The following is a 25,689-nucleotide window of genomic DNA, read 5'->3' as shown; positions in this document are numbered from 1 at the left end:
CATCTCTAATAGCTGACGACTTTGCCACATTTTTCATTAATAAAATTAAAAACAACAGCGCACAATTTTCCAAACCACTGTCCATCACGCACATCTCACCAGCAGACATACACTCATTCACATCCTTCTCTTCACTCTCTGAGGCAGAAGTCTCCAAACTCATTCTTTCTAATCATCCTACTACTTGTCCGCTTGATCATATTCCATCTCATCTCCTTCAAGCCATTTCTCCTGCAGTTGTACCTACACTCACTCACATCATTAACACAAGCCTCCTCACTGGTGTTTTTCCCTCATCATTTAGACAGGCTCATATTACTCCACTACTTAAGAAACCTAACCTAAATCCATCTCTTTTAGAGAACTACAGACAGTTTGCCTTCTTTTCATTGCAAAAACACTTGAACGAGCTGTGTTCAACCAAGTTTCTGTCTTTCTCACACAGATCAACCTGCTTGACAGCAACCAATCTGGCAAGTGGACATTCAATTGAGACTGCCTTGCTGCCTTGCTCTCAGTTGTTGAAGCCCTAAAACCGGCAAGAGCGTAATCCAAATCTTCAATACTTATCGTGCTTGATCTGTCCGCTGCTTTTGACACGGTTAACCACCAGATCCTCCTGTCAACCCTACTGGCAAAGGGCATCTCAGGAACCATCTCCAGTGGTTTGAGTCTTATCTATCAGATAGGTCCTTCAAAGTATCTTGGAGAGGTAAGGTCTCCAGGTCGCAACATCTAACTACCGGGGTGCCTCGGGGCTCAGTTCTTGAACCACTTCTCTTCTCCGTCTACATGGCATCATTACGTTCTGTCATTCAGAAACATGGTTTTTCATATCACTGCTATGCTGATGACACTCAACTCTACCTCTCATTCTATCCTGATGATCCAACGGTAGCTGCTTGCATCTCAGCTTGTCTAACAGACATTTCTTAATGGAGGATGGACCATCACCTTCAACTCAAACTTGCCAAGACAGAACTGCTTGTGGTTCCAGCAAACCCATCGTTTCATCACAATTTCACCATCAATTTGGGCACATCAACCATAACCCCTTCAAAAACTGTCCGGTCCTGCAGATTTGCTTTATTCAACATTAAGAAGATCAGGCCTTTTCTTTCGGAACATGCTGCACAACTCCTTGTTCAAGCTCTTGTTCTTTCCAGGCAAGACTATTGCAATGCTCTCTTGGCAGGTCTTCCAGACAGTTTTATCAAACCTTTACAATTAATCCAGAACGCGGCAGCAAGATACATTTTTAATTAGGCAAAAATAATACACGTCACATTTCTTTTTATCAGTTTGCACTGGCCACCAATAGCTGCTCGCATAAAATTCAAGGCATTGATGTTTGCCTACAAAACCACCACTGCCTTTACCTAAATTCATTACTTCTGACTTATGTGCTCTCTAGAAGCTTGCGTTCTGCAAATGAACGTCGCTTGATTGTGCCATCCCAAAAAAGCAAAAAATCACTTTTATGGACTTTTACATTAAATGTTCCCTGCTGGTGCAATGACTTGCCAAACTAAATCCTTTTGGCAGTCCTTAGCTATCTTCAAGAATCGGCTTAAAACACATCTCTTCCATCTTTATTTGACCCTCTAACTCAGGGGTGTCAAACATACAACAATGTTGCAACAAAAACATAGCATTAAAAGGTGTAATAGTGTAATTTTTTACCATATAAAATTTTAGAAAATTAGCAGCTAGCTAGCAACAGCTTGCTTTGTGATTTGATCTAGTTTCATCTCACTCCAGTCTAACTTTAAATGATTTTATAGGTTATTTATTACACATTGACAATTATTTAACTACTCAACTAGTATATGACTATACAAACTGCCAACTATAATTCAACATTTTCAACAGTAATATAACATTAAGTATTTCCACAGGCTTATTACTCTTATATAAACACAATAATCAGTCAATTACAGGCCTAATGTACTGTTTCACTTTCCCTTTTAAAACATATTTCAAACACTTCAAAATGGAAATACTCAGGTTATTGCAACTAGCATACAAAATATTATGACAACAGTCATCCTTCAATTCTTCAAAAATATGTTCAAACAAATTACAGACCTACATTCATTTTTAGCTACAGAAATTGAATAATGTAATCAAATTTAAAACAGCATCACATATTTGACTGTATAAATTAAAGATTGTTCTTTATTAAACTTAGCTTTTTTTTTCATTTAATCAGGAGCAGAGAGTGATTTCTTTGTTGTTGCTGTTCGATTCATATAAAGACTGTCACTTTAGAGAATGCACTGATACAGTGGCCTACGTTCAGCTGGCTATGTCTGCTGTAGGATACTTAAAACAGACATTTTGACATGATTTTTGTGTGAATTTGTCCATTTAAACAAAATACTTCAGAGAGAGCTTATATTTGCGCGCATGGAGAGCGCGCGTTTACGCGCCATGGATGAGCTCACGCACAAATCTTCAGACTGTACGCGCGTGCTCGTGTCCTCTGGGTCTTAAATGTTTTAACTGACAAAGCTTAAATGAGTTTAGTTTAAACACAGATATCAGCACCCAGGTGATGACGGAATAAATGACTGCTCATATACAGCATTCGCGTTGAACAAGAGTGAATGATTTGTCCAGGTTTTTTTTTTCCTCTCATGTTTTTGTAATGGCTGGGAAGCCAGAATGCGCAAGCATCAACAGAAACATTTATTAGATTAACTCTGAACCTGTTTTTTACGTGCCATTTATAGCAAGCCATATTACAGATGATATTACAGATGCTTTTTCAGATTTGTTGAAGCGCGTGCCGAACCGTGTGTGGTTGAACCGAACTTTTTTTTTTCAGCGAACGGTGCCACACCATTACCTCAATAATCAATCGATTACAGGCTTAAAACAATCATGCCCGAGCAGACGGATGTAAGTACATGTCATCACACCAGCACCCACGTCTAAATCAGTTGTATGGTCTGGTTTTCAGTCTAAAACAGCTGCGTCAAGTATAAATGTCTCGTCTGTTTTGGGATGTGCGCGCGCAGTCAGTGGAGGCTCGCGCTGCGGTGCCAGGCCAAAGTATAAGTATGGAAGGCCAAAAGGGTCAAATTCACGTGAATTTTAACGCGTCAACAACACGTTAAATACGTGTATTTCACGCGTAAACAACACGTATTTATCGCATTAAATACGTGTTATTTACGTGTTAAAAATCAACGGGTATTTAACGTCTATTTAACGTGTATTCCACGTGTTAAATACACGTGAAGTACGCATTAATTAATTAATTGAATGGGTCAATGTCATTGGCTGCTGAGTACTTGGGTCAAACCACTTCTGTGAGCTTAGAGGGGTGTACCATTCACAGACAGGCAACCATCATTTAACATGCTATAAGATAAGCTTTCAGCTTATTCAACATTTTGTGGTGATAGTATAATGTTTATAAAAGTTACAGTGTTTTGTAATGAAACAGGACTTTTTGTTTAGCTTTTGACTCGCCAAAATATACTATTTAAATACTGTTGCTTTCTGAGTGCCATACACAAAAATACCAACTCATAACTCAACGAATATAGCAAGGAGAGTCAAAAGTTAGTAGTCTGAATCTACTGTGACGATCCAAGGGGCTGTAGTATTTTATTTTGCCCAGCAGGTGTCATGGGGTAACACTTTTTGTGTCTTTAGGTTAAGTGCTGTGATGCAGGTGTGGAAAATTTATTGTGATTAACCATGCTGCCTATAAGATGCTGGCTTTCTTACCCTCTGGAGGGAAGGAGATTGGGGCTTGGTCTCTGCTGGTCTTGCTGTTTGGTGGTCAGGCGGACTTTCTCACGCTCTCCAGTCCAAGGCTTGATGTTGTGTTTTTGTATCTTTATATTTTTTTTATGTTTAACCTCAATGTGGTTATGGCTGTTTTCTGATTAAAACACATATTTGTGCAAATTTGATTATGTTGTATGGACTCTCTATTCATGTTGCTACTCCTTGATCCAAGGGGTTGTAACACTACATTGTGTCAAATGTTTAATAGAGCTCTCCAACTGATTCATGGGTTTAGGTATTTTTTACATATGAAAGATTGTAATGGATTGTTTTGATTTTGGACTCATTTCAAACTTGAGAATCGGCTGTAAATAATGATATGCCATTTTTCACAATCCGAGCATGTTTCATGAAGTTATAAAGGTAAAACCATGAGAATTTTGTAGCATGTGTGCATTTTGAGTTTTTTTCTTGTTTTGTTATAATTCGATGACGGATATCTTCAAATCTAAATGACAGATTATTGTATAATTGGGCTCATTTTAATCGAGAGAATTTCAAATTTTCCAATATTATTAAAATAACTAAATTACTAGCAACTACTTACTGCTCAACTCTGACTTTCAGTAAATAAAAATATATATTTGCACATTCTCCTGCTGAGAAATAACTGACAAAAATGTAAGAAAAAATATAGTGTTGAAGATAAATTAATATCCATCTTATTTGATATTCAATATCTCAGGACATACATAAGTTTAGTTAAAGTATCGGTTTCAAATGTTTTGTGATAGTATAAGGCTTAAGTTAGCATCGAGCATTAACATTTGTGTGGGGGAAATAGTTACAATGGAGGTAAGCAATGAATTCAGGTTTAAGATACAAACCATTGAAATCAATATCTGTCTTTAGAAAACAATCATCTTAGGAATCAACAGCTTTTATTGTGCTTACATTTACAGCTATCGCCAAGCAGGTGGCACTTATTGAAACCTCTTTTTTGTTCAGCAATTCTGCACTTTTTGTTCAGCGATGCACTCATCAGACAATCAGTAATTAGGTACACAGGTGATGTTATAAGACACAAGCATTTAAGACTTTCAGGATTAGAATGAAAACTTGTACTAGGGTCAGGACAACAGAAGTATTCTATTACTACCACCGTCGTCAACACCCCCCCCCCCCAACGCATCAATATAACTAATCATATTTTTCAAACTGCTGAATTAAAATCAATAAAAAATAGAACTCATTTGAAAACTTAGAGTCTGAGCATTACAATGCATAGCATGTTGATCAACTCCAAAATAGTGCTGAGAAAAAAAATTATAATCATCATTTTGCCATGTACTCTAATATTTATAAAAATATCACACAACTCGGATACACATGTGCCACATTTCATCTGAAAGTCCTCATGAAGTAGAATAAAACAACAGGGCTCTAGGCTCATTTTTTTCACTTATTACACTAGTGCGCCTAACTTTTTTCTTACAAGTCCACTTTTTTTTTTAATTGCTGTCCATATAAACAATATTGACTTGTAGTCTAAAAGATTAACTAACAATCTGGTCAACATAATGTATTTGAAGCACATTTCTACAAGAAAGGTAACTTACTGAAAAAGTTTTGGTGCTTAAAGTGTTTCACTGAGGTGAAATTTAAACCTAAAACATCTCAAGATATATGAAATAAAAAGAAAATCTAAATTAAGGTTTTAAGGGCTTCAAACTGAACAATGGCTCAATGTCTTATGGACTATCCTCCACTGCAGTCACATGCCCCTCAGATGGACAATTCCTATAGTTTGGCCTTCTTGATCTTTGGCCTTTGCTAATCCAGCTGGCCACATTCTCTCTAGCATCAAAATCTTCCAGACTTGGCCCTCTACACTGATTCTTATCAGATCTTCCACTGTGTCTGAAAAAAATGGGACAAATCAGACAAACCTGTCTGATTTGAACAGGTGAACAGTCCCTAAACAGCTTACACTTATTGTATCAGCTATTAAAATAGTTCAGTTTTATATGTAATAGCCAAGTCATTATATTTTGTTAATATAATATATTTTATTAAGTTTAGTTAGAAAAGCGTTTGGAGCATTTTATGTTTGTTAAATATAAGTTTCAGTTTTTTTTAAGTAACGACCAAGCTGCCAGCGGCAGACAGTGAGCCTATATGTTTGATCAATTTAGCCTTCTCAAATCATCACGACTTGCCTAAAATAAAATCTATAGATATAAAACAGTTGAAGCATATGACCCAGATGTTTGTTAGACCCAGATAAATGTAAGCTATCCAATCATTTGTGAGGAGATGCTTCAGGACAGGGAGACGGCAGCATGATCACTTGCAATTTTTTCCTTGGATATGCCATCATTTTTGCTCATAAAAGGTAAAAGTAATACATTATTCGTAACTGTACACGCAATATCAACAAAACAGTTGCTCGTTCTGCAGTGTTGTCTTTAATAGGAGTACAAAAATTAACCGAAACTGAAAACATATACATACATACACACACACATCTACATATATATATATATATATATATATATATATATATAAATATATATATATATATATATATATATATATATATATATATATAAATATATATATATATATATATATATATATATATATATATATATATATATATATAGCTTTAAATAACTACTTAACAAAAAAAAAAAAACAAAAAAAAAATTTCATTATAACTTTATACTTTCATTATAACTATAACCCATAAAGATGTACTTATCTCTAAAAGCGCTTCTAATGAGGAGATGAAGAGTCGGGATTGCAACTGTCATGATCCCAGTTCGGTCTCCATCTGCTGGTTCTTTCTTTTCCTCGTTCTCCTCCGCTCACCTGCTCTCTATGTCCTATCATTAGGCTCTCTATTTCTAGCTCTGTCTCTTTACATTCCCTGTTAGATTATTACTAACCATTTTGGATGTTTCTGACGTTTTTGTGCTTTTTCTACAGACCATTAGTCCTGTCCTGTCCTGTCCTGTCTAGTCTTGTCAAGTCGTTTGGAGAGTTTTGTATGGACTGTTTGTTGTCTTGTTCTCCCCCCAGTTATCTGCCGTGAGGAGTAACGAGGGGTCCGCCGCCTCACCTGTACCCTGTCTCACTGATCACAGGCTTCCCAGACCAGCCACTTTAGGCTCCATTGTTTTGACCAGGAATTATCCCTGTACTCTGTCAAATTTTTAATTCTCTCAATTAAAATGAGCCCAATTATACAATAATCTGTCATTTAGATTTGAAGATATTCGTCAACGAATTATAACAAAAAAAAAGAAAAAACTCAAAATGCACACATGCTGCAATATTCTCATGGTTTTACCTTTATAACTTCATGAAACATGCTCTGATTGTGAAAAATGGCATTGTAATGATTTACAAATCTCCATATTCATCGGGAAGAAGGAGGCGGGAACCGGCGCACAATCAAATAAAGACTTTAATATTCAAAAATAAACAAAACAGCGCGTCAGCCCCTCACGGCGACTGACGCGCACAAATAAAAGCCAAAACATAAAATAATGTCCCAGGCCTGGTCCTCTCTCGTCCTTCACGGTCGTCACTCCAGTTTTATATCCTTCCATCTCCTACGTGGGACTCGATACTGGCGGTGGGGCGCAGGTGTAGCTCATCTCCAATCACTACACCTGGCCTCACTCCTCGTTCCCACGCCTCTCGGCCCCGCCCCACTCGCCACATACCCCCATCGCCCCTCGCAGGCCGGGGGGTACCCTCGAGACTGCGCTCTACTCCCCCCCCCCCCCTTCCCTCCGGGGGGGACCGCTCACGGGGACCTGCAGGAACCCGAGGGTAGGACACCTGGACAGACGAGGCGAGAGAAAAGGAGATGGAAGGAGGAGCGACAAGGACGAGAGCGGGGAGAGAGGAGAAAAAAAAAAAAAAAAAATTCTGGTTCCCAGACGCACTGCTGCTCGGCCCCCCACCGGCTGGGTGATCTCCTCCGCGGTGCCCGGCGGTGGCACTGGACGGCCCTCGGCGGATGGCACGACACTCCTCCGCCGCCCGGTGGACGGCGACGGCTCCTCCGATTTTGGGCAGCGGCAGAAGTGCCCCGTTCCCTGCCCCTCCGGATTCCGTCACGGAGGCGGCAGGCTCCGGCCCCCTGGCGAACGGCGCCGACTCCTCCGCTCCCTCACGGACGGCAGCCGCCCCTCCATATCGTGGGCGGTCGGCAGCGAGCTCGCCCGTCCCCGGCAACTCGCTCCAGCCCACCGCCTCGAGCGTCCATGGCGGCACATACCTCGCCTGCTCGAGGGCACCGCGGATTCACCACAGCGGCGAGGGATCTTCAGCAGCGCGTCACCCCTACTCCCGGGCTTCGGCACCACTGTAATGATTTACAAATCTCCATATTCATCGGGAAGAAGGAGGCGGGAACCGGCGCACAATCAAATAAAGACTTTAATATTCAAAAATAAACAAAACAGCACGTCAGCCCCTCACGGCGACTGACGCGCACAAATAAAAGCCAAAACATAAAATAATGTCCCAGGCCTGGTCCTCTCTTGTCCTTCACGGTCGTCACTCCAGTTTTATATCCTTCCATCTCCTACGTGGGTCTCGATACTGGCGGTGGGGCGCAGGTGTAGCTCATCTCCAATCACTACACCTGGCCTCACTCCTCGTTCCCACGCCTCTCGGCCCCGCCCCACTCGCCACAGGCATATCATTATTTACAGCAGATTCTCAAGATTGAAATGAGTCCAAAATCAAAACAATCCATTAAGATCTTTCATATGTAAATAATACCTAAACCCATGAATCAGTTGGAGAGCTCTATTAAACATTTGACAGAACGTAGTGTTACAACCCCTTGGATCAAAGAGTAGCAACATGAATAGAGAGTCCATACAACATAATCAAATTTGCACAAATATGTGTTTTAATCAGAAAACAGACATAACTACATTGAGGTAAAACATAAAAAATATAAAGATACAAAAAACCAACATCAAGCCTTGGACTGAGAGCGTGAGAAAGTCCGCCTGACCACCAAACAGCAAGACCAGCAAAGACCAAGCCCCAATCTCCTTCCCTCCAGAGGGTAAGAAAGCCAGCATCTTATAGGCAGCATTGTTAATCACAATCAATTTTCCACACCTGCATCACAGCACTTAACCTAAAGACACAAAAAGTGTTACCCCATGACACCTGCTGAGCAAAATAAAATACTACAGCCCCTTGGATCGTCACAGTAGAATCAGACTATAACTTTTGACTCTCCTTGCTATATTCGTGGAGTTATGAGTTGGTATTTTTGTGTATGGCACTCAGAAAGCAACAGTATTTAAATAGTATACTTCGGCGAGTCAAGAGCTAAACAAAAAGTCCTGTTTCATTACAAAATAATGTAACTTTTGTAAACATTATACTATCACCACAAAATTTTAATTAATATTTATTAAAAAATAAATATTTAATAAAACTGCAATTTAAATATATTATTTCTATAGGCTATACAAAAAAGACTAAATAATAAGGCTGAATAAGCTGATCTATAGCATGTTAAATGATGGTTGCCTGTCTGTGAATGGTACACCCCTCTAAGCTCACAGAAGTGGTTTGACCCAAGTCCTCAGCAGCCAATGACATTGACCCGCTCAAACAGATTTTTAACGTGTACTTCACATGTGTGTATTTAACACGTGAAATACACGTTAAATACACGTTAAATACGCGCTGATTTTTAGCACGTAAACAACACGTATTTAACGCATTTGTTGACGCGTTAAAATTCACGTGAATTTGACCCTTTTGGCCTTCCATATTTAAGGGCCGTTTCATAGTCAACGCATCTGTACGCATATGCGTCCCCGAGGCTACGCATCGTTACGCTTTGTGTCGTCCTAGTTTGTGTCGTCCTAGTTTTTGATACGCGACGCGCCGATTCACGCAATACTATGCGCTGTCGGTGGGGGCGACATTGCAAGTATTGTACATTAATTAAAGTATATTGTGTTTACAGAAGAAGAAGGTTTGAATACAACGGCGGGCGAAGAGGAAAAATTATGCAAACTTATACGTATTCATCCACATTTACACAATAGTTCATCAGCAACAGAATACACTCCTCTTCAGTTGCCATTGTGATCTGAATATCACGCGACCCGACTCTACTAATATCACCCGACTACCCCCTGTTGCGTGAGCGGTGTATTGCATACACGCATCACAAGTGACGCTTGCGTTCACTGTTTAGACTATGAAAGGGAGCGCGTCACTCGCGTTGCTTGCTCGCATTTCTCGCGTTGACTATGAAACGGCCCTAAAGAAAGTGGTTGTTTTACAGACATTATATGTAAACTATAGGCTATTTGATTGGACAAATATACCCATCTCCCTCCCCTAGACACAATTTACTACACACAATAGGCTCACACATCGTGCATTTTAAAATAATAAATAATAATTAATAAAAATACAGTTTTTTTCTAAGATCTTTAAAAATCTTCGCAATCGACTTAAATGCTTCCAAGATCGACTTGTCGACCGCAATCGACGGGTTGGTGATATGGAAAGCCAAGTGGACCAGAAAACGCGTGCTTTTCAACGCCGTATTAATTTTAAAACGCCGTTTTCATAACGCCGCCAGGTGTTAAATAAGCGCCGTTACGTGATAAGTAAACAGACAGACCGACAGACGTTAAGTTAACGCGACACGCCACTTAAGATGCAGATTTATTTACTCATCTACATGGACACACCTCTCATGGCTACAAGGACTCTACGGCAAGTCAGAGCATCCAGTTTGCAAGAGCGCGAAGATGGCAAGGATAGCCCTTACAATTCTACATATAGCTTTTGTCTCATAAAGTTAAAACACGAATGAGTGCAAATTTGGAAAATATTTTATTCAACAGTTAAATTAATACGAAAGTAATATTATTATTTTATTATTATATTATATTTTGAGTAGGCTATCATTTCAATTTAATAAATAGTTGGTGATAGTTTCACAAAAATAGAAATTCTGTTTATTTACATTTACTCAACCCAATGATTCAGATGCAGTTTCTGTAACAAAAGTATAGCATGTGTAATTCTAAATTAAATATTAATATTTAAAGCTACATTTTGTTTGCTTTTTCAGATTTAACTCAATTAGGCTCTAAAATATCTTCTGAGGGTACTTTTTCTTCCTTTTTAAAAACATAATAACATATGATAAACTGAAATCATACTCAAAAGTAGTTACCTGATTTATTTTACAATAAAGCAATTACAAATATGGATATAGGGAATATAGTTATCGAATGACACAAATAAGTCCAAATTTGGAAATTATTACAATGGTTAAATAAATGAGAAAATGTATGGCAAGTCCTGACCTTTTGGATGTATTTAATTATAAATACCTTTGTAATCTATAATAACAGTACATTTGTTCATTCTTGAATATTAATATAGGTACCTGTAATTTTGGCCAAATTATATATACTTTGTTTGTGAATTTGCACATGCTATAATGTAAGCATCATTAATGACCCCTTTGTGTTTAATAAAAAAAAAATAAAAAAGATTGATTAGTGAAATGAAAGAATGATTTAATATAAAATGAGACTGATTATTAATTGTCTCCCATTGGCCTGATTAGCTTTGCCCTCAAAACCTTTCTTATTTAGTGGTACAGTATTGCATTATTTGTACATAATACACTTTGCATAAACGTTTGCAATTAGTTTTTTAAAAGGTAACGTTACAGTATCAAGGCCTCTATGCTTTTCTTTTTTTGATATTTCTTTGTTTAGGAACATAAATTAATAGGGCAATATTTGATTTTTTTTTTTTTTTAGCTTTTTGATCCCATTTTCCATCTAATTTTTATTAAATTAGTAAAATACAATCCAGAAGAATAAGTTACCAGTCAAATGAAATCAGCATCAACATTTCAGCTTCGCAAGACACAGAACTCTGCTGTCGCATTAAGGATTATGCAGACTTTTTGAGAAGACTTGGAGGTGGCGTTAATGTATTTCATAAGAACGATGTAATGAAATTAATGTTTAAAATATAAAGTTTTGAAAATGGAAATATTAAACGATTTAAATGACTCATTTATACTTTCAAATGAAACTGAAACCGACAGTAGGTGGCAGCATGTCACTGCCTTATCAATGAATCACAAAGCAAATGACTCTCTTTATGAATGGGTGATGGGTAAATCATTGACTCGCTAGATTTGTTCTAAAATGCAGATTCATTCATAAACGTTGTTCAGAAACAGCTGTGTGTTTGTTTGGACTTTGTTTGAATTTGTTTTTAAGAAATAGAGCAAATTAAGTGTCCCTGAAATTTAAGTCCATATGTTCAGGGGCGCCTGCAGGATTTCTTCCGAGGGAGTCATCTCTACACTGTTTGTTATGATGAATGACAATACTGCAGCCTGCTTTCACGATCTGAGGTGAACCAATAAACATTTACTGCCTTCATTCAATCCCCATACTCCGTCTGTTTAATCTTATTTACTATCCTAATTGCATTATTATTATTATTATTATTATTATTATTATTATTATTATTATTCAGATTTGCCTTTGTTGTTGATGCTAATACAAAATATCAGGGGGAACTCCCATAAGTCTATTTTTAGTGGGGGTCAGCTCTGCAGTTCTGCTTAATTCAGCTATGATTATAATTTCAGTTTATGTTTATAAATATATATATATATATATACAGGAATAAGGTTTGAAACAACATTAGGTTGAGTAAATGTAAATGTAAATAAACAGATTTTCTATATTTGTGAAACTATCGCCAACTATTTATTAAATTGAAATGATAGCCTACTCAAAATATAATATAATAATACAATAATAATATTACTTTCTTATTAATTTAACTGTTGAATAAAATCTTTTCCAAATTTGCACTTATTCATGCCTGGGGTGATAACTTTATGAGACAAAAGCTATATGTAGAATTGTAAGGGCTAGCCATCTTCGCGCTCTTGCAAACTGGATGCTCTGACTTGCCGTAGAGTCCTTGTAGCCATGAGAGGTGTGTCCATGTAGATGAGTAAATAAATCTGCATCTTAAGTGGCGTGTCGCGTTAACTTAACGTCTATCGGCGTGTGGCGTTATTTTAACGTGTGGTGGCGTCTGGCGTTAACTTAACGCGTAACGGCGCTTATTTAACGCCTGGCGGCGTTATGAAAACGGTGTTTTAAAATTAATACGGCGTTGAAAAGCACGCGTATTCTGACCCATTTGGCTTTCCATATGGTGACGCCTGTTTCACATATAATCCGTCTGCAGTCCGTGTGTATGTATGTTGTGCTGAAGCAGCACGGACTCATTGTGCTTTCACACAGGACGCGTTTGCAGTCCGCTACTGATCCGCGGCAGTTTAAGCCACAAAACACAAGCTTTGTCCATTATTTTGATATCAAATCATGTAAAAAAAAAAAAAAAAATTCAAAAAGCTTTTTCAGCATTGTGATACTCTTTCATCACAGTAGGCTACAGTAACAATCTTTCATAGACACATTTAAATTCAAATATAAACAAATGTATTACTACTCATGCATTTGACTGCTAGGTTTTTATAATAAGTTGCTGAAACAAGCTGCACACATTTACACATTTAAATTTTGTAGCAAACACATTTAAACGCAACATTAGCCTACTTTTCTTGTTAGGATATCACAAACATTCAAAATTAAAACTCACCACTGACAGAAACAGTCAACTCTCGTGCCTTTTGCATTTAAATCTTTATTACACGCAATCCAACGGGTCTTAAATAACTTTGTTTTTCTTCCTCTATAAAAGTGCATATATAATGTTGCCTTGTTTCTCTAAAGTTGCTCCTTTTCTTGTTTTAAATCTAGCCAAAACCTATTGAAGATTTTTCCTAACATAATTAAAATGAAAATGAAAATGCTTAAAAAGATCAAATAATAAATCAAAGTCTCAAAACAACCGTTCAAATGATAAATCAAATGGTCAAAATATTAAATAATAAATCAAACTCTCAAAATGTCTGCACAAATTAAAAATCAAATGCTCAAACCATATTTCATTTCCTCATTCGGATTTGATTTTTAATTTTCATCATCAACCCAGTATAAACCTGTCATAATTGAATATAAAAGTCAATGCTCAAATCATGAATAAGATGCTCAAATGATAAATCAAATGCTCAAAGATCAAGATCGGCTGGTGGAAATGGTTTTATTTAATGATATTACAACTCTTTCAATCATATTTAAGTTGAACAATCAATTGTTGTCAACATAGCACAAAGCATTAGAAAGTCAACTTTCTGCAAAAAGTGCATAAAAAAGCATGCCTTTTAAAGAAATATCATATGACAAATGTTAACAAGCATAAAGGTCTGATTCTACATAGCATAGTTTAAACACTGAATATTAACCTTGCAAATTTCCAAACAACGAACAGACAAAACTACACACTAAAAAATGTTGGGTTAAAAATAACCCAACTATGGGTTGGTATAGCACCTTCCCATCTATGGGTTATTTCAACCCAACCCATTGGGTTAAAATCCTGTTGGGTTAAAAATTACCCAACAGTTGAGTTAATTATTTACATTAATTAACATCAGTATTTTTATTAAAAATTACTTACCACAACCATATTTTGAAACTACTTTGTTGTAACTTACAGATTTTATTTTAATATGCAAGTAACACATTTACAAATATATTTTAAAATATTTTATTTAAATGTACAAGAACATGTAAAAATACAACTGACATTTTCAAGATGTACAAATGTGTTGATTCATATTCATATCAAAACACACAAATGTGCAAATACAGTTCACAGCTGTGGCCTAATGGCTAGAGAGTTGGACCTGGAAACCGAAAGTCACAGGTTTTAGGTCTCGGTACTGGCAGGAGTTGTAGGTGAGAGGGAGTGAATGAACAGCGCTCTCTCCCAACCTCAATACCCATGGCTGAAGTGCACTTGAGCAAGGCACTGTACCCCCAGTTGCTCTCCAGACGCTGGATTTATAGCTGCCCACTGTTCCGGGTGTGTATTCACTTCTCACTGCTGTGTGTGTAAAATGAACATAACATATAATAAAACAAAAAATAATCATAAAATCAAGTAATAATAATAATATACTGCTGGACCTACTGATGATCAATAAAATAAAAAAGTTTTTTTATTGATTACTAAATACAAAGTTTTTAAGGAGGAGACAGTGTGCAGAAGAAACTATCAAAGACTGTGTGTTCCAAAAACTCTCAAATGGGAACAGAGGGCTTTGGGTAGTAGATGTCATATACAAAGAAAAGTTTGAAACACCGATCGACTGCTTGTAGTATCGTCTTCTATTCCATCGCCTCCCCGTTTAAAATAATAAAATCTTGGGAGGAGTTTTCCTTGTCACCAAGCATCAAGACATGTGAATACTGGCTTGTCTCGTGATTCAAGTACAGCACTAATTAGTGTAAACCTTAAAAGAATTTAAAAAAAATCAGTTAACATGAATTGTGATGATATTTCATTGATACACTCACTTTACAAATGAGTGAATTTAAATGAGTTAAAAGCTATAGCGAATTTAAATTGGTTAAAGTGATAATTCACCCAAAAATGAAAATTCTGTCATCATTTTTTTATTCAAAATATCTTCTTGGAACTATTTGTATTGTACAACGTGTGTCTTATACAAAATAAATAAAGGTGACTTGACTACACAGGGCACTGTAATTTTAAGTGTTGTTTTTACTTACAGGTTGAATGTCAATGAAGGACAACTTCATTTCCGTGTATGATATGCAGACCATTTTTCCATTTGTGTGGTATGGTGCAGATGGCAGGAAGGGGTTTAAAGATAATTTCTGCACGAAGGCCTAATGACAAAAGTACAGAGATTTTACATACAAGTAAAAAAAAAAAAAAATTATCTCAGTTTAAATTTTTACAGTCTTTGTGGGGATCTACTATCATTTGCACTAAGAGACAGACTAAACCAGTTTTCACTCCCTCCAGAAAATTTGGCTATATTTGCGGCTAATGTGAGTAAATTTTCCCACCCTATACCCCAAACTGATTTGGCTTGTAGGGAGGAACAAAAGTACACTGTAAATGAAAGGAAGCTTTGTTGGACGGAATGCAACAATACACTTATTTCACCTCACTTGTCCTTTTTCATAGGTCCTTTTGTCATAGGTCTAAGTAAAATTGAAAATGTATGTATCATTGATTTAAATACACTCAAAAAAATGAAATCTGGGTGTTGTTCGATAAAAATAAATAGAGCATTTTGAAACAAATAAAATTAATCAGTTTAAGGGATGTACACAATTATTTTAAATCAGTCTGAACTAAATCCATACAACCTTAAAAGAGCTCAATTCATTTGTGTCGAAACAACAAAAAATAATGATTCGAGTCAAACTACTACTTTTGCGCATGCGCTGATGACAGGAAATCCACGTGACCTCGTCAGTTATCGCGGGCGCCATTACGTGGTGGAGTCCAGTCTATGGTGGAATGCTGTAGAATTGGTAAGTTCAAAAATCCTTTATTTTCTTTGTCTGCATTGTGCTGATAGAGAGTAAAACTATTTAAATCAGTCAGAATTCAACATTAAGCGGATATTTGACCGCTTATTGGAATATTTGAACTACTCTATTAGTCACATGTTCATACTCGATAAAAACATAGTAAATCGATATAAACGCCTGCATGTATGTACATAATTTAACATTAATGCGGTAGTTGCAAGAGTTATTGTACTAGATTGTTTCAGTTAACTGTTAAGTGATGCTTCTGTACAAGTAAAGACGAGAACACTGCGAATTAATGTTAAAACGAAACAACAAACAAAGATGTCAATACAATTATATGCTTGATGTTAATCAACAAGCAGCCAGGCGGCGTGGAATACAGTATAGAGCACATGCGTACTAGGCATGTGTCATTTGACTATGATCGCACAGGATTAGGGTGCACGCGTTGTTATTTCGCACAGATGAATACTGTGACCGTAAGTGATTCCCTCACTTCTGTTACATGTTCAAATTCGTAATGTTTTATAGATGTGATCTTAAACGTGATATTTATACTTTAATCTTATCACTGTGTGTTGTAATTGCTACTGCACATTTTTGTATTACGTTGTATTATTGTTACAGTTGCTGTAATTGAATGAGAATGATTTAAAGACAATTTGATTTTTGTTTGTATGAAATATAATGATCGAAACTTCCCTTCCGGGCAGCATTTACTTTTTATATTGATTTCAGTTATAATGCATATTGCATGGGAAAATCAGCCTCGGTTTAGTCGGTAGAGCAGGATCGCCCGTTTTCTTCAGAATTGTTTTGTGTTTGTATATATAATTTTACTGTTGCTGAGCATGTAATACGTGAAACATCTGTACAGGTAAATACAAGTGTACTGCAAATTTATGTAAACATTGTTTTATTTTACAGGTTTTTACAAGAGCTCATTAAATTGCATCCTATACTTGGGTTATAGTATACTTTTTCACATGGTAAGTTGTATTAAGTATGTTCTTAAATGGGTTTAGAAAAATGGCTCATTATTACTGTAATAAAATAAAGGAAAGTTTAAAGTGTTTTATTAGTGTGTGCTTGGAAATACCTAATGTTTTCATAACCAACATACGAATGGATAATGTAATTTTCTGATTTCATACAATTTGATAGTTATTTTACTATATTGTTTCAGTTATAAAATTAGCCATTTCATTCAGACGACTGCTGCTGAGCAATCTGTAGGAGATTTCTCTGTTCAGGTAAAGATGAGAACACTGCAAATTTATGTAAAAATTATTTTTATATTTTTATTTTACAGGTTTACAAGAGCAATAAACAGCATCCCATGCTTGGGTTTTAGTAAACTTTTTCATGTGGTAAGTTGTATTAGTGATGTTCTTAAAGGGTTAGTTCAGCCAAAAATGAAAATGATGTCATTAATTACTTACCCTCATGTCGTCCCAAATCCGTAAGACTTTCGTTCATCTTTGGAACACAAATGAAGATCTTTTTGATGATTTCTGAAAGATTTATGTCCTTTCATGAACAGCGACACAACTGAGACTTTGACGTTTTAATAAGTTCGATGTTTGAAAGTATGATGAACAGATTTAATTTAGGCTTTCACTTGCATATAAACATTGATCAGCAAACATCAATGGAAGGTCAACTGAACCTGATTGATGCCCAAAAACAGAAGCTCAGACGTGCTGCGTAACGAGAATGAACCTCATTGGTTCTCGCATGCCAAACAAACATGCTTATGCTTCCGTTCACCACAACTGATGTGCGAGTTGATGAATGTTTATATGTGAATAAAATCCAAATCTAAATCTGTTCATAATATAAAGCGAGTCTTCAGAGAAATGTGACTAAACCGCTCAATTTATATGGATTTGTTTTATGATCTCTTTATGTACTTTTTGAAGTATCAAAGTCTCAGTTGCATAGCTGTTTATGGAGGGACAGAAAACTTTCAGAATTCATAAAAAATTTTTTTATTTGTGATCCAAAGATGAACGAATGTCTTCGAGCATGACACGAGGGTGAGTAATTAATGATAGAATTTTTATTATTGGTTGTCCTGATATACTTAGTTATCTATATGATATGGTCAAATAATCAATGTTTTTGTGCATTTTTTTTTTTTTTTTACAGAACAACAGCGTAGACATGGAAAGAGAATGCATCCTCAAAGAACTGTGTATACTTAAAGGAGGACCATCTACAGCTGTTCAAGGAGTACAATGTAAGCTACTGCTTTTCTCTTCTTCACTTTTATGTTTACGTTATGTTTTGTACACTTGTTACAGTTTTCATATGTTTCTAGGGGTGCAATGGTTCTCTGTAAAAAATCTAACCGTACCATTCTCTACTTACGGTTCGGCACGCACTTGAACCGCGGTCCACCTCTAATGACGATGACTATTCTCACTGCCTGTGTTTTTAATGTTAAATCACACAAGAAATGATTCAAATATTTTATTTGAATCTTGATCTATTGTATTTATTTGTAATGTTGCTTGTAGTTTGATTATTTGTTCTTATTAATTGTTCTTAATTTTTATTTTGCAGTAGTCCAATTTTCCCTGAACATAGCACATACTGAACCGTACTGTGATACGAACCGAACCATGAGCATTTTGAACTGTTGCACCCCAAATGTTTACTGTCATTAATAAATATTGTTGTTTTACACACTAAACACATTTTATTTGTCTTGCCCAGGATTGCGACTGGATGAATGCTAAAGAAGCCATAGAGCAGATGGTAATGGGGATCTACATCATCCAGTCAGTAGACACCAACCAGGGGATAAACCTGTGGACATTGGTATCCTGATTGAAGGGACCGAGGTGCTCTGCTCTTTGAAGAACGTGTAGGAGTGGCCATGCTGTTTGGACTTACTTACGCCTTGAACCTCAGCTACCCACGAGAACTCAAGGCTACATTTGAGGTCATCCAGAAAGTGTTCTTTATCTTGGATGGACAAAAACTTTCACTAAAGGTACCAGCCCTTAAGAACAAGATGTTGGAGTAAGTTACCTTACGTGTGTATTCTCAAAAGACTAAATCTTGACTCAAGAAGGTATTAGCTGTGCATATACATTGAAATATAATGTTGTTCATCTTGGATGATATATATTTTTTTTTTTTCACCTGAAAATTTGCCTTGAAATAAGAATAAAGAGAAACTTGTGACATTCACTTTGAGAACATTTTATTTGTGCAGTAAATTACATTTTGATAGACATGTCAACAATTAAACATTTGTTTGATGTAAATAAAGTTGTACAATTAACTTAACGATAGTAGTTGACACAATATTTCTGGTTTTCTAAATTAAGTGATTAAGATTAATTGGCTCAACAAGATTAAATAGTTTATAGATAAATACGATAATATGATTCAAATGAAAATGATTTGATCTTGTTGGTTCAAAATGAATTTTGCTCTTGGGTTCCATTTGCCTAAATTAAGTTGAGACAACACCATTCAAATGTGTGGAAATAGGTGTCATAATTATATTAAGTTAGACCAACGATTTATTTTTTTGAGTGTAGGTTACTTACCTTGAAATGTTTCAGTTAACAGGCAGAAATTATATTGTTGCATTTTTTCCATCACGAAAAAGTCCATTGTCTAAAACATAAGTATAAACACATTTAGTACAACAAATTTAAAAAACATGTCAATCAATCTAGCTTCATAAGAGAAACTGCTGTAATTATAGGGTATTCCAATAGATGCATAACAATATTCAATATGAATAAGTTAAATCATAAAAACACTTTTACAGTACAATTAATTAGTGCTGGTGCGCTAAGACGAATATGACTTTTCTGTTTTTAGCTCCCCTCTTAAAGATTGGTGGGAGGAGTAATGTTATGTAAATTTGGGGCACTAGTATAAATTTCCGCTGAAAGAGCGGATTGCCTCACGACTGCGCGCTCTTCTTTCGTCTGGGTTTTGAACTTTTATAACAGAAAATTGCAGGTTCATTCAAACGATTCTCGCGGAGTCTGTTGTCTGTCGCATTACTGGTGTGTGAGCTCAGAGCTCGCTCGAGCAGCTTCTTTCACTGGTCCGATCCGATAAATGGTCCGTGCGGCTTTTCTAACATTTTTATTAACTTTTAAGTCATACTTGTCTAAATCTTTTATTGTATTAATACTGGCTAACAAACATGAATAGCATTAATTGACAATCGATCTGATTATCTGGGGGAAACAAACGGACTAAAGGGAATTAAAACTTTTTTAACGTATAAAAAAACAATAATTAACATATCAGACACATTACTTAATGTTATGACAGTTATATACATCATATGATTATATTAACAGTTACTTACCCTTCATAATCACGCAGGCTGCTGCTGATGTCCGCACTGAGTCTCTGACTGGACCGTTAAAATTTGAACAGGAGTGAAGCGGGAAACATATTTAACCCAACAGTTGGGTTATAACTAAATAACCCAACTAATAACCCAACGACGAAAAAAATTACCCAACAAATTTTAAGATAACCCAACACATTGACCCAATATGTGTAACCCAACGGTTGGGTTAAAAAAAACAACCCAACGTTTTTTGCTGTGTATGACTGCTAAATTCGCCTGTCAGGTGTTCAAGTGTTAACAAAAAAAAAAACAAAACTGTCTGTCTAACACATTTGCTTTCTAACTACTCACTAAAAGCTCCACGAATTCACTTGCACTTTCAACCACAAAAAATGACGTTGCTTGTCCACGCAAATGTAAAATTATAGTTTGAAAAACAATTTCCACCATCCGATCTTGATCTCTTCCATCTCAAAGCTCCGCCCACACTAGGTTGATTGACATTCAACTTTTGATGTAACATTTGCGATGTAGGTTTGAGCATTTTATTTGCCATTTGCGATGTCTGTTTGAGCATTTGATTTATCATTTGCGATGTGCGTTTGAGCATTTGATTTATCATTTGCCATGTGCATTTGAGTATTTGATATATAATTTGAGCATCAGATTCATGACTTGAGCATTGACTTTTATATTCAATTTTGACAGGTTTCTCCTGGGTTGATGATGAAAATTAAAAATCAAATCCAAATGAGGAAATGAAATATGGTTTGAGCATTTGATTTTTAATTTGTGCAGACATTTTGAGTGTTTGATTTATTATTTAATATTTTGACCATTTGATTTATCATTTGAACAGTTGTTTTGAGACTTTGATTTATTATTTGATCTTTTTAAGCATTTTAATTTTAATTTTAATTATGTTAGGAAAAAACTTCCATAAAAACCCATGTGTTGCGTGTGAAACACAGTAGGCTTTGATAAGTATACATTTATTGTGAAATGACTGCATTTCCGTGTCAATCCATGCTCATTTTTACCGCGAACAATGCACTGTCACTTTAATTCAGTGCATGCAGCACAGCAAAAATAGACTTGGTACGTAAATGATCGATGCACTGCTTGCAGACGCACTGCTCCTGGAATGCACTGACGGACCGCAACCGCGTGCAGTGTGAACGCTGAAATCCGTTAACATGGATGCATAAAAAAATACGCAACACATACGCACCGCAGACGGAGTATGTGTGAAACGGGCGTGACTCCGGCTTTAACCATTCATTATGATGGAAAAAAAGTGTGCAGCAATCAAGGGGTGACTCTACAGAATATCAGGAGGGCAAAATTGACACCAATCAATAAATGGAAAAAATAAAAAAGTGTCTCTCTCTCTCTCTCACACACACACACACACACACAAAAACACACAGAAATGAACTGGTAAGACTGCATCAGAATAAAATATTATTTTTTTCAAGTTATTGAAATAAAATCAGTAAATCATAAATCAAAAAATCCAAAGGAGATTCTCATTCTCTCTCTCTAACATTTGAGTACATTGCATAAAATATTAATTACAAAATGTTTGTATAGTGCTTTGAATGATCACTTTTCATTCCTTATTTTGTTAGATTTTTCAATTATCAAATACTGAGTAACAAAAATGCTTTCTATGTGTTCCCTTTCTAACAAGATTTTAATGTTTGACTGAAATCATAATGTAAAACCTGATACTTATCTAACCAAAAATATCTAAACCTTGGCAAAAAGTTATCTTTTAAAATGTCTCGACATAGATCTAAATGCAAAACCTAAAAAAAAATCAAGAGATGAGGTCTAAAAAACTATGTGAATCCAAAAGCCTCTATAATTCTATAGGGTGTTAATACAAGAGGTTACGCAACATTACACCAAGTTTTTACCTTTTTAATGCCTCCAGATTGCCCAATTCTCACATCAAAAAATGGATTTTAAATGCTTTCACTTTATTTTAATGTGAACTATTGCATTTATTAAAAAAATAAATAAATACATAAAGAGATAAAAAATATACATTAATTCTAATGGAGAAAATATCTCGTTAATATTGTATAAATATTGCATAGTATCATAAAATTACCTAAAAATCATATATAATAATCCAAAAATATTATTGAACAAAAATATATTACATTGGTTTTCCTGAAGAAAAAAAAAAGTTACATTTCAAGGCTTCGGTCACTTTTGACCGCGAAGAAGGTAAGTGTGACTCCCAAACAAAGAGGGTCAGAGGGTTAAGCACTCACTATTCTAATTAAATTCTTAAAACTAAATAAATAAATAAATAACTTTCTAATCTTTTTGTATTCTATCTATTTTCTTTTCACTTATTATATAATTATAAAAAAGATGTCCTATTCTTTTTCTATTCTATCTGTTTTTTTTTTTTGTTTTTTTTTTATTATATTATTTAAAAGCCCTTTTAGCTAACTGAGACTTGTTAAAACAGTTATATATCATTGCTCTTGTTGTTTTTGATTGCTTCCATTGTCTTCATTTGAAAGTCGCTTTGGATAAAAGCATCTGCTAAATGACTACATGTAAAAGTAATATAAATCTAAGTACATAGCATGTACATGAGGAATAGGACTGTAAAATAAAGTGCTACCGTGTTTTTAACCTTAAAATGCACAAACACAATGCACAAAATAATGTTCTTTTTAGCAACATCACATGACTTCTTTAATATTCACTGACAATAAACTATTGTATTGACTGATCTATAATCTTTTTAATTATATCTAATCTATTTCAAAACTCCTGCTCTAAAATGCACTAAAGCACTTTAATTAATTACGTAAAAAAATTATGTCTGCATTCTACTTATTATGACTTGACGACTTTCAACACACCCTTATGCAGTGATTTTTTCTCTACTTTTAAGGGCTGTATGGCTGACTAAATTAAAGAGAACAGAATGATGTGCTTATAATGACAAGATGAAATAAAGCTAATTATATTTAATGGTGTAAAAATATTATCAATTTTAAGCAAACTCGCATTCCTTGGCAGTTCTACATTTTAAATATAGTTACATACAAAAATTAACTTCAATGAAACTTTAATGAACTTCAATGAAACTTCAATGAACTTTAATGAAACAAATGCACAAAATTGTGATTTAATTTGAAACATGCATTTAATAAATGCAGAGTGATGCATGCATTTGTCAAGTCTTTTTCTCCTATATCACACATCGAGCTTTGCAGTGCATAATTAAAGAGTGCTGGTACTGACACTATTAATCCCCATGCAATCAAAATTGACAATTCTTCTTCTTATTTATTTTTTTTTTTTGTTAATGTGCCCTTTTATTCTTCTCGTAACAGCATTTCTACTCTGACGTGTATATTAATGTGAAGGCTGGGCAATAAGGTTGTCCAATGGCCAGGTGAATTTCAATCCCTCCCCTCCAACAACTTCTCTCTCCACAACTGACTACAAACATGCATTCAGATCTTCCTCCATTTAGTTAGCAAAACAACTTTCTTTGATTCCATCAATTCTAAATGGATGAAGTCTTGGCCTATATTTCTTGTAATAGACAGATTATTCACTTCTATATACATCACATTATAGAAAAGTCGGTCACAATTTCCATTTAATGCTGACTTTAAACCAATCATTCGCCGTTTACATTTAAATATGCTGTTAAATATATGCTACAGACAAGCCTGTGTGGAGAATACAAATGTCTGGGCTGGAAAACAGGTTTTGCAGGTTATGCTGAGTTAACATTGAAGACACTCCCTCAAATACAGCTACTACACAGCACTGCCCAGCAATGGATATTATTAGACAAGTTGGTGTGTACATTTATAAAGTGGTAATATATAGTACAAAAATCTTAACTATCTGTTACTTCCTTACCACCAGTATCTATCTTATTATCTATCTATCTATCTATCTATCTATCTATCTATCTATATTGTGTCATATGTATTTCTATACCCACACACACACGTTTGTTTCTGTGAAAAGTGGGGACATCCCATAGGTGTAATGGTTTTTATACTGTACAAACGGTATATTCTATCACCCTTCACCAACCCTACACCGAACCCTAACCCTCACAGGAAACTTTGTGCATTTTTACTTTCTCAAAAAATCATTCTGTATGATTCATAAGCTTTTTGAAAAATGGGGACATTATGTCCTCATAAGTCACCCTCTCCTTGTAATACCCATGTCATACCCATCTCACTTGTGTCCTGATATGTCACAAAAACAAGAGCACTCCTGCCAGTGTCAAATAACAAAAGAATACATGACTCTTGCTGCAACACGGCCTTTGTGTTGTTCAGATAAAATGCCTTCAGTTTCAATGGCCAACCGCATGACCAAGATTTCTGAGAGGGGGAGTTGAGTAAACCACAAAGCAAATTTATTATTATCATTATTACTTAATTTAGGTCATACCCTGTGCCGCAGGCTACATCCAGCACCTTCTGAACCCCATGTTTTCTGAGCAGGGAGAGCAACCAGCTCTTGTACTCCTCTGTCCTGCTCCGAGTGTCTCCGATGTACAGCTGCCACACTTTCGCTGCTTTACCGTCGGCATACTGATCAGGAAGACCAACTACACCAACACCGAGAGAGCGTGTACGATAAACACTGTCCACCATTATCACACCACGTGAACGGTTAATCTCCTGTTTGAGTCTCTTTTTCAGGCTTACAATGTCGATGTTGACATTTATATCGCGTGTTGAAACAGAAACTTTTGACCAATCTGAGGCGCGAATACACTAACGCCTACATTTCCATTGGCCAAGACTTTTGATGACGTGCTCAGTCTATTACTGATACACATCCGACCTGTGTTTCGTCAGATAAAAAAAAAAAAAAAAAAGAAAATTAAAGAGTAACTTAAGTGTTAAGAAAAGTGTGACTGATATGATATTGTTGGACATGTGGAAACGTGGGCACTGCCTAAAATATTTTATACTTTTCTTTTTTAAGTTCAAAGTAAAGTAAAAACCTGCATTGTTGGGTTTTATTAAAGACAATGAAAATATTAAAGAGAAT

At 35.7% G+C, this 25,689-nt stretch overlaps 1 protein-coding gene and 2 long non-coding RNA genes across 3 annotated transcripts in view; 1 reads left to right on the top strand and 2 right to left on the bottom strand.

Annotated features, from left to right (window-relative positions):
* The window catches only part of LOC113051607 (glycine N-methyltransferase-like), a 78,718-nt gene extending 53,319 nt beyond the window's left edge, over positions 1-25,399 (bottom strand). Inside the window, exon 1 of the mRNA XM_026215504.1 lies at positions 25,081-25,399. Within this exon, the coding sequence (XP_026071289.1) occupies positions 25,081-25,286 (206 nt within the window). The 5' untranslated portion in view covers positions 25,287-25,399. The remainder of the gene's footprint in view (positions 1-25,080) is intronic.
* On the bottom strand, positions 14,519-21,431 carry LOC113051609 (uncharacterized). The gene is made up of 3 exons (XR_003276925.1): positions 19,853-21,431; positions 15,507-15,626; positions 14,519-15,226 (listed from the first exon to the last, which is right to left on the bottom strand). It is a non-coding gene; the product is annotated as an uncharacterized LOC113051609 (long non-coding RNA).
* Positions 17,954-19,854, top strand: LOC113051608 (uncharacterized). The gene is made up of 3 exons (XR_003276924.1): positions 17,954-18,325; positions 18,438-18,528; positions 19,008-19,854. It is a non-coding gene; the product is annotated as an uncharacterized LOC113051608 (long non-coding RNA).
* Positions 25,400-25,689: the final 290 nt, after the last annotated feature.

Source organism: Carassius auratus, chromosome 32, assembly GCF_003368295.1.
Source record: "Carassius auratus strain Wakin chromosome 32, ASM336829v1, whole genome shotgun sequence".
Lineage (NCBI taxonomy): Eukaryota > Metazoa > Chordata > Actinopteri > Cypriniformes > Cyprinidae > Carassius > Carassius auratus.
Note: the sequence above shows the minus strand (reverse complement) of the source record. Positions and strands in the feature narration are given on the sequence as shown.